The sequence below is a fragment of the Microtus ochrogaster genome, unplaced genomic scaffold, assembly GCF_000317375.1.
Source record: "Microtus ochrogaster isolate Prairie Vole_2 unplaced genomic scaffold, MicOch1.0 UNK27, whole genome shotgun sequence".
NCBI lineage: Eukaryota > Metazoa > Chordata > Mammalia > Rodentia > Cricetidae > Microtus > Microtus ochrogaster.
Window position 1 is genome coordinate 519690 of NW_004949125.1, and position 10592 is coordinate 530281.

General features: G+C 46.3%; 1 protein-coding gene across 1 annotated transcript in view; it reads right to left on the reverse strand.

Moving 5' to 3' along the window:
• Gna12 (G protein subunit alpha 12) overlaps positions 1-10592 on the reverse strand; it is a gene marked incomplete at its 5' end in the record, with an annotated part of 90081 nt that overhangs the window by 28878 nt on the left and 50611 nt on the right. The window contains one exon of the mRNA XM_005368069.3: positions 8871-9086. Within this exon, the coding sequence (XP_005368126.3) occupies positions 8871-9086 (216 nt within the window). The remainder of the gene's footprint in view (positions 1-8870; positions 9087-10592) is intronic.

Sequence of the window (10592 nt, forward strand, 5' to 3'; positions counted from 1 at the left end):
TCTTGTAGAGCAGGCTGGCCTCGAACTCACAGAGATCCGCCTGCCTCTGCCTCCCAAGTGCTGGGATTAAAGGCATGCGCCACCACCGCCCGGCCGCAGCCAGTGCTCTTAACCACTGAGCGATCTCTCCAGCTCCTTAAAGAACCTTTTTATATTTGTACTTTTCCCTGATTCAGCATTTGCTGTTTTTTTTATGCTAACTCACACCATGAAAAAGCTAAGACTGTATTTTCATCTACCCCGCTACTCATTCTCTTTGAGATTTCTGGCCTCACTGTGTAGACTATGTCATGATTATTTCTACTTTACATCCACACTGTATCTCAGGTTGACAAGCCCTTCAGAGATAAAGTCTCTGGCAGCATATTCCAGAAGGATCTGTGGTAAAGCATGCAACACTGTGTATGCTTTCCACAGTGGTGGTTTTTTAGAAGTTTCCATATATGTGTTGTATGAGGTCAGTGAAATGCAAAGAACAGTGTGCACTAGAGCAGGAGCAGAGGCTTCTCAGCAGCTCGAAGCCCAGGAAGAGCTCACAACCCAACTTTCTGGAGCCTTATCCTCAGGAAGAGCCACCTAAGAGCACAGTTGCAATTCCTACCCCTCTAGCATAGGCTCAGGACCCAAACGAGCTGAAGCCATCAGAGCTGCCAGTTCCCATGCTCTGGCACAGGACATTTGCTGGCTTTGTCCCACCAGGACTGGAATGGTCTCTAGATGCAGGATTTAGTCAATGAGTTTTTAAAGTCCCATTGGGAACTTACATTTTGAAAGCCGAGCTTCTGAGCTGGGTGTGGTGATGCACCTGTAATCATCCACTCAGAAAAGGCTAGAGGCCTTCTCTAGCCTTCATCTCTTCTCTCCCAGGTGACCCTTGCTTTTATTTTCAGTGATGCTACTAAAACAGTCTGACTAAATACAACAGCTATACCACTCCTCTGCTGCAGCCAAGTCTTTCCAGGACCTGTTGTGTGCTTCACAACAGCTGCCTGCCTGGATTTGACATCTTTCACTACTCCACCTGAGGTTCCATCTTACCTGCCTCCTGCTGCACTCTGAACATCTCTCCCTCTGGCCTCTTCCACCCCTTGACCTTTCTGGTAAGCTGTTCTAGGCCTAGGTTAGACACCAAGGCGGCATCATGGCTCCACTGCCATCAAGATTCCTGACCTGGAGCAGTCAGTGGGCAGAGACATGCTCAGGAACCTAAAGAGAAACAACAAGCCCTTAGTCCCAACCAGAGTAAGAGAGTTTCTTTACTGTCTTTTCCCATGTATGACACAGCTTCCCTAAGAGGAGGGGTCTTAGCCACTACAATTTTCCAGCTCCCATAAGAACACTAGATCCACAGAGGCTCCTCTGCAAGTATTTGTAGAATGAGATGATTAAAAAGATGAACAAGACTTCAAGTACACCTGTCTTGATCTCCATCAGCCTGTGAAACACTTCACAGACTACACTGGAAATGATAGTAAAATGACTCAGCATGGCCCAAATGTAGCCTACGTAGGGTGGGCTCCACAGGTCACACTGACTTCCCAGGCCTCAGATTAGATAGGAAAGGTCCCACAGGAACTCTGGCTGACGTTGTCAGGGACCTCCTCCATTGCAGCTTGCTCTTTCTCCTTGGCGACAATTTGCCAGCTGAGAAACTATGTTTGGCCAATTGCTTTCCTGGTAGGTCTAGGTGATGTGTCTTTCAAGGATTGCTGTTGGACAGGGCTTCTGGGAAGCTACCAGAAGACCACAGAGTGGATGCTTGTCTTTGTCTTCTGTCTGGAGTGCAGTGTCATGGTTATGCCTGAAAGCCAAGCTTGAGTCTCCTCTTCTGGGACTGCAACTAGCTTGAAGGCAAAAGCACAAGTCCCAGGAAGACTCAGTTGCTCCTGGCAGCAGGGCCATGTGGATTCTACGCAGCAACAATTCTCTGAAATGGTTGACTGTTTCAACAAACAAGAAACACTAAGGTCCCAGGCTATGCTCACCAGCTCTCCAGGCTTCTCTCTTCCTCTAGTTCACAGCCTGAACTATATATAGTATATCTCAAAGGAAATCAAGTCTGTGGAAAAAGCAAGACCCCATATGCAGGGTAATGGTGACCACTGGATGGTCAAAACACTGACTAACAGAACCCGCAGGGAGCTTGTCATTTGTTATAGAAATGCTGCTACTTTATGAGGAGAGTCTTCCATGAGGGTTGAACTGTCAAGTCACTGCCAGGTCAATCACAGCTCTTTCCAATGCACACACAGCAGTGAGCAGCAAAGACACTTTGTTCCTGTGGCCTCAAAACCATTACAGAAGGCTGTCACAACTACAAACTTCCCTTTCTTCCTTAGCCTGGCTGTTGTGGACCCTTATTGCTCTCCTAGAGGATCTGGGTTTGGCTCCTACACCTACAACAGGCAGTTTATAACTGTCTGTAACTATAATTTCCAGTTCCAGGATACCCTCTTACAGCCTGAGAGGGCAAATGCATGCATGTGGTACATTACTCACATATTCAGGTATACACACATACTCATAAAATAATAAATATATTTTTAAAAATTTGGAGAAAGGCACTTTTGTCTATTTATTTAGTGTATGTATGATGTGTAAGTATATAGTGTGAGTGTAAGAACTTGTGTGCCATGTTGTATGTGTGAAGGTCTGAGGACAACCACTAGTGTCTGGTCTCACCTTCTAACTTGTTTTGAGACAACTAAGACATCTCTTGTTCACTGATATGTACTCCAGGCCAGCCAGCCTCTGGGCTTTGGGGATCCTTCTGCCTGTCTCTCATCTCACCAGAGGTGTATTACCATGCTTGCTTTCTGTGGCTTCTGGGGACTCAAACTCAGGTTCTCTCTCACACTTGCTTGGCAAATACTTTATCCACAAGCCCACCCTAGTTCCTGTAGAAAAACACTTTAAGAGTCAATTAAAATAGTATCAACCTGTTTGGTGCGGTGTTATATGCCTATAATTCCAGCTCGGGGAGTGGCTAGAGTAGAAACATTGCAAGTTAGAGGTAGCCTGGAGGGAGGAAGAGAGAGACAGGGATGGACAAGCCAGCTTGGCATGCTCACATCATTCAGTTGGGGATCCTATGACTTTTGTAAGCAGGCTGCTATTTGTGCTTAGCATTGTTCCCCATGCGGTGGTTTTCCTTGTCAGATTCACACAGCTGAATCTTAAGGCATACAACCAGTCTTCCCCACATCTGAAATTCACCTGAGAGCCAGGTGAGGTAGTGCAGGCATGTCATCCCACCACTCAGGAGGAGGACCATGAGCTTAGTGCTGGGCAACTTAGTAAGGCAGTCTCAAAATAGAAGATAAAAGGAAAGCTAGGGTTGCGGTTCAGGGGCAGAGTCTTATAGTGCTTGCCTAGCATATGCAAAGTCCTGGATTTCCAGCCCTAGTACTCAGAACAGACACACACAGACACACGCACGTGCACGAGGGTAACACCAGCTGTGACACTAGCTGACCCTCTGTGAATGGAGTTCACTACTTGCAACTTCCAACATCAACAGTGCAGATCTTTCAAGAATGTATGGGACCTGAAATAAGAACTGACAGGAGTGAGTGACTCCTGGTTCAGTGACTTCTCTCAGTGTCCAAGAAGAAGGCAGCAGAAAGTGTCTGAGAAGAGGACAGACAAAATAGGTCTTTTTGCATGCAGCACATCCACCTCAGTGAGGCCTCCCCAACAAGTGACTGACTGGCTGAAAACAGTCATGGAGATGTCCAGAGAAGACACAGACATATGCACAAACTCCTGAGCTAACCGTCCTGTCCTGACAGAGTGAAAAGGTCAACCTAACTTCTAGAGACACATCAGCCATTTCATTTATTTGACTGCCATGATTTCTAGGGCACACTTTAAATAACAGCTGACGAGTGCTGTACCTAGTCATCTTCCCTCTCAGAACCTGTTTTGGGGAAGCATTGCAGGGAACATGTCAGTTAACTTGATCGGAAGCACGGGGCATGTCAAAACCTATTTAAAAACTGTGGTTGACACAAATCCCAGACACAAGTGTAAGTGTTGAAACTTCTGCGGCAGGTGCAGCTCTCCCAGCCTCTGGACAGAGAGTGGCAGCCATCTCTGCCTCCCTTTACTTCTAATACCTCAGAGGAGCCTTCTGGCCTGTAGAAGAGTCCTCATTGCTTAGTGTGGTCTTCATGGTCACAGCAAAAGCCCTGCTCCACTTTACATAGTGTGCAGACTCTGCCATAGTGAGGTCACCCTTACCACCATCAGTATGAGTTTAGAGATTTAAGTTCATGGGGTAATAGAAAGTAGATCACTCAGGTGATACCACCCATGTCCTAAGTGGAAAACGTGGTGGTCAGGGATAATTCACATGCTGTGTTTTAAAATATGCTAAACCCATTTTATACAAAAGGAGGGCAGGTCATAGGCTTGGGAGATGGCTCAGTAGGTAAGAGCACTTGCTGTGCAAGCATGAGGACCTGAGTCAAACCCCCAGCACACTCGCAAAAATTTAAAAAGCCAGGTGTGGCATACATCCCTGTAACCCAGTACTGGGAGTGGCAGAAACAGGAAGACAGGGCCTGAGGCTGCCAGCCCAGTTCCAGGTTCAGTGATACATCCTATTTCAGTGATACATCCAGTAACAGAGCTGGACAAATGCCATCCTTCTTTGACTTCGATGGGCACATATATTCACACACATGTATATTTACCACACACACAGAGGACAGGTAAGATCATATCCATAACCATATACTTATAACAAAATCTTTTGTTGAATATCTTGTTACACTTCCCTCCTTTCACTGTGTTTTAATTTGAAAAGATTTAAAAATTCCCCTCCCCCATTTGTGTGTACACATGGCAAGCCTTGGCTTGCGTGTGGTCAGAGAACAACTTTCAGAAGTTGGTTCTTTCCTTCCAACATGTGGGACCCAGGAATGGAACTCTGTCTGAGCCCTCCTGCTAGCCCCCTTCATTGTGCTATAAGAACTGAGGTACAACCTAGAAAAGTTATCTTTTTTCTGTCATTGAGGCACAGGCACAGGTGGACGCTAGTGTGCATGTGAAGCTTAGGGACCGGGACAAAGCAACATTGACTCTTGTTTGGAGAGGGAAGATCCCATGTCTCCCTCTCCTCGGAGGAAAAAGCTGTCCTAGGATGGTCACCAGACCCAGCCTTTTCTCTTCTTCTGTGTGGAAAGACATCTGAGATGGCAAAGGACAAGGAAGTTGCCACTTTGCTGACGTGATTCTCAGTGTAGCAGAGAGGGAAAGAGCCCTAAAAACAAATGGCTGGAATGCGGTCCAGGGAAGGCTTCTGACACTTCCTTCTGGGGAGAGCTAGGCACAGGGAGGGAGGACTGCACTCTCCAAGTGCTGCACAAATCACTGTCCGACAAGGGCAGCTCAGCACCGCTGGTCAGCTGCTTTCCTAAAAGAAAACTACAGGAATGTACAAAGTATAGGGATGAAACATCATGTTCCTGCCATCCATTAAACAGGAAGTCAACCAGCCACACTGGTGTGTATTTAACTTTGTCTTTGAAATCACACACAGGTGACCTCAAGCTGCAGCTGAAATGGATGATGGCAAGATGATGAAGAGACGTGACTGTTGTCCCCTCACCAGGGGCAACCTAAGCCTGAATGTAAGCCACATTATTTCTAGATTGGAAGCTGTAGGATCAAACGTTTTTGGTCTACCTGCTGTGTCCCTAGCACCTGGCTCAATCCTCAGCACTGGACTTGGGTGTCCAGCACACCTTGGATATGCTTTCAATGTTGAGAAAGTAAATGAATATAGGGAAATAAAAATAAGCAGAGGAATTTGAAACCCCAATTTCTCATCGACTATCAAAAAGACAAGGCCTTTAACCACCCTACCACTTTCTGGGCCTATGGCTATTCCTTAAACAACACAGAGCTGACTTCCTAGGTCAGGGATCTATCCCAGTTTTAAGACACTATACCCAGTGGGGCAAGGCAGGCAAAATCTGACCAGAGAATTCCACATTAACCTCCTAGATTGAGATCTTATCAAGCTGCCATTGGAAATAAACACTGGATGTTTGCACCTTCTTCCCTGGGAAACTCTCCACAACTAGAGTAATTTTCATTTCAACTTCAGGTCTGAAGCCCCTTTCCCTGGCCACAGGACTTGACGGAGAAAGGTCCAACACTCAATTACAAACTGAAGAGTAACTTCTACTCAATACCCAGTCCTTGCTTACATTCCTACTCCTGTGAAAAAGGTTTCCCTAAGACAACGCCATCATCTACTTTTCATTCTTTCTCCTTAGCTGTTCAAGTTAACTTCAGCCAAGTGTGTGCAAATGGAAAGGGTTAGTAAAAGCATCATTTAGAACCTCAGTACCCTGGAGGCTGAGGCAGGAGAATTTGTGAGGTTTTGGGCTGGGTAGCAAGACTCTGCCTCAAAGGGGGGAAAATAGTATCACCATGCTCTCGAGATAGACTTTAAAAATTAGTGTGTAAAGGTGAGGCAGGGCTAGGAGATGGCTCACTGGAAGAAGTACTTGCCATACAAATGTGAGAACTGTAGTTCTGATTTCCAGAACACATGTAAATGTTGCACAGGTGTGGGGACCCAATGGCAAGTCCCTGAAAGGCAGAGACAGGAGATCCTAGGAACAAGGTGGCTAGCTAGATTAGTCAAACCAGTGAGCCCTGGGTTCAAGTGAGAGGCCCTGACTCAATATATAAGATGGAGAACAATTGAGGAAGATGTCAAGTTCTGGCCTCCATATGCATGCATGCATGCACAAGCACACATAAGCTGAAGAAAACGAGGATACACACAGTCTCATAGTGTCTCCCAGAGTATGTATGAAGAAGGAATACAGAGAAATAGTAACTTTCAGAAGAGAAAGGCCATTAGACAGGGCTGTAACTAAGCAACTGAACATGCCTCCTGACATGGTGTCTGGGGATAATGCCACATCTGTGGCTTTCTTGCCAAAAAAAATGTGTTGTTCTTTTAAAAAGATTCACTTTATTCACTTACATGAATGTGAATTTATCTGTGAATACGTGCACACATGTGTTTTGATATGTGTGCCTATATATGGACAGAGGCCAGAAGAGGGCAGCAGATCCCTCAGAGGTAGGTACAGGTATTTGCAGGATGTGGGATCTGAACTCCAGTCTCACAATTACTCAGCAAAGATTCTTAACTGCTGAGCCACCTCTCCTGTTACCCACCTTATCCTGTTTTTAAAAACCTAGGCTGCCTTTCAACTCACAATCCTCCTGCCTGACTCTTCAAAGTGCTGGGATGACAGGACTGTGCTACTGTGCCCTCCCTCCAAGACCTCATTCCAGTGATGAGCAGGCACTGGACACACAGGGACATTCTATGAAGTAATTGGCTAGTGGTCTTCGGGTGTCTATGTCATACCAGACAGGGAAGATGGAAGAGACCAAGGGGACAGAAAGCTACACACAATGGGCATCCAGGGCTGGTCTTGGCTGTGGAAGACGTCACCACGGGGACTGAACTGAAAGGAGTGTGTTAGTGGACTGTGAGCAGAACCTGTCAGATCAACAAGAAGGCACAGCTCAACGGCAAAGAAATAGCAAAAGACAGAAAAAGATACTCTGTAGAAGAGAAAATACAGGCAATCCATAGATGAACTCAAGACAACTTCAAATATACCCTAAGGAGAGCAGCTAAACCCTGACCTGTGAATAGTAAACATTAGGCTGTGTGTGGACAACAGGATCCCTCTCTAGCACCAGAAGCAGCACAACCAGTACAACTGCTATTCTGCAAAGAGGCAGTCACTGTGTTTATCTGTAGATAATATACCTCATGACCTCATGATTACATTCTGAGGTAGACAACCTAGAGCCACCCTGAGCGTGTACACACCTGGAGAAAGATAAAGACGGTCACAGACATCTCTGTGAGACAAAACATAGAAACTACAATGAAAAGCAACAGTCTTTTTGTTTGCACAATGGTACAGTAGTCAGCAGTGAAAAGAAAACATGGAGAATAATCTGAATGGGGGAAAAAAGCAAGTTACAAAGGAAATTATGTCCTATGAAACCACTGATATAAGCTTAAAAACTGTTGAAAGCTCAAGATCATATTGCTTAAAAATGAACTATTACAGCAACATCACCACAAAAGAAGGCTAGGGATGAAGGAGGTGGAACAGGATCCTATGTACCTGGGGCAAAGACACAAGAAGTGTGTTGAGGTCCTGACATACCGTGACCACAGCAGTCAGCTGTGCATCTCCTGGTTACTGGACAGATCAAACACTTCTCTTTGAAAACTGACAGTTTTGTAGGATTGCTGGAAAAAAAAAAAACCCAAAGAAAACAAGCAAAATATCCCACATTTTTCGGCTGTAGCCTATGTCCTTAGCAGCTGAAATGGCTACAGTGATTAGCCTTTCTGAGACTTATAGACCCTCCAGTGGAGAGAACAAACCTGCAGAGACTGACTTGCAGAGGTCAGACAACTGCAAAGGGCATCACAGAACACCTATGACCTGTGGTTGCTGCACCTCCTAGGAGGGAAAGCTGCTTCAAGGGTACTGCTTTCCTATGAGGGTAAGGTAGCTCGAACGCTAGTCTGGACTATGGTAAGAACCCTTTGCTCTTTGTGCCAAGTGAGATGGCCAGGGCTCTGCTATATGTTTTGTTTAATATTAGGGTTTGTAGTATGATAAAGCTCGCTCCTGCTAATACATTTTTTCCCTCTTGTTTGATGGTCTCTCTAGAAAACCTAGGCGTGCTTGAGCTCAAGATCCTCCTGCCCCAGCATCCTGAGTGAGTGTGGGAACAACAGAGCTGGGTTTGAAAGGAAATTCTAGGGGACAGGATTGTCACATAGAGGCTGAAGGCTTCCTCACCAGCTGGAACTCGCTCCTGCGGCTGAAGGCTTCCCTGATCCCGGAGTCCCTCCAGAGTGCACTCAGGGCTGGCACGTAGAGCTGGAAGGTGGCAGGCTCCACAGGCAGTCCTGCCTTGTTCTCAAAGGCCATCAGAAACATCCCGTGCTTCTCGTTCTCAGAGTGCTGCCAGGGAATGCCAAGCTTGTCACGTGCGTCCACAAGCACCCTCGAGCCCTGGAAGGAGGTGAGAAGGGAAAGGAAGTTTAATTGTGTGCTCTGAGCCCACAGTGGAGAACTTTAGCATGGTCTGTCACAGACAGGAAACTCATAAGCCATCAAGTTTGCAGTCAGTGCATGTCTCCTCATTTGTCTGAGCATGAATGTCTCGATTCCCAGGACCACAGCTAGTCATCTGGGAGAAAAGCCTCAACTGGGGAACTGCCTAGATCAAAGTGGTCTGTGGGGGATTGTCTTGACTATTAACCAATGAGGAGGCCCAGCTCTGTGGGCAGCACCACCCTGGGCAAGTGGTCCTGGGCTGTATTAGAAAACTAGCTGAATGAACCAGAGAGGGAACCAGCAAGCCATGCTCCTTCATAGTTTCTGCTTCCAGTTTCTGCTCTGATTTGCTCGATGATGAACTGTGACCTTGTATAGGATGAAATAAACCCTTTCTTCCCTGGATTGCTTTTAGTGAGAGTGTTTTACACAGTAGTGGAAAGGAATCTAGAACAACAGCCAGATTATCTCCAGGTGGAGGTTCATGTATAGTGTCTCCTTCCCTTCCTGTGAAAGCACTGGGAGAGGGATGCTGCACGGGGGAGCACACATTTAGCCACACTGACCTAGGACTGTCAACTCCTACCAAGATACATCTGCCTGTTCCAACTCAGAACAGACAGGAAGTCATGCATACAGGGCAGTGAGTGACCCTGAGACAGGAAAAGATGGAGCTGACATGAGCTGAGCCTACCCCTGGCAGGAGCCAAGGCCCCAAATGTACTGCTACACCGTGCTGCTGGCAGAAACTGCTTTCTGTTCTTTTGCTTGTTTCCTCACAGTGAGTGCTTCTCTGCCCTTTTCTCTCCTTACAGACAGGGCCAAGGGGATGGAGGAGCCTAAATAAAACAGTGCTAGGGGACGCCTGGCCCAGAAAAACTATATCTAAGTGGAGGCTCCTGGTCACCCTCTCAGATCACTCAGCTCTCTTTGAATAGTTAGTACTGTGTAGAGTAGTACAGACATCAAGAAGACAATGGTAGGAAAGACCTCCCAGTTCAGGGCAGTCTGTTTGCCCTGCTGCCTGCCAGTCTACGTATCACCAGCTCCATTACTTCTTACGTGGTATTTTATCCTTTTTTATTGTTTTATGTGTGTGGTGTATGTGCATAAGGGTGCACCTGCCTGTGCTTTCGTGTGGAGGCCAGATGGGGATATCTGGTATCTTGCTCTGTTGCTCTCTACCTTATTCCTTTATCACAATAAACCCGCAAGGCTGGCAGGCAGTAAGCCCCGAATCCCGCTCAGTAAGCCCCGAATCCCGCTCTCTCCATCCTAACAGGGCTGCAGTTATAGGCCCACATGACCATGCCTAATTTTTATGTACTGCAGTGGATTCAATTCAGATCTTCACACATGCACTACAAGAGCTCTTTTTCACCAAGTCAACTCTCTAAAGCTACTATCTATCTATCTATCTATCTATCTATCTATCTATCTATCTATCTATCTATCTATCTA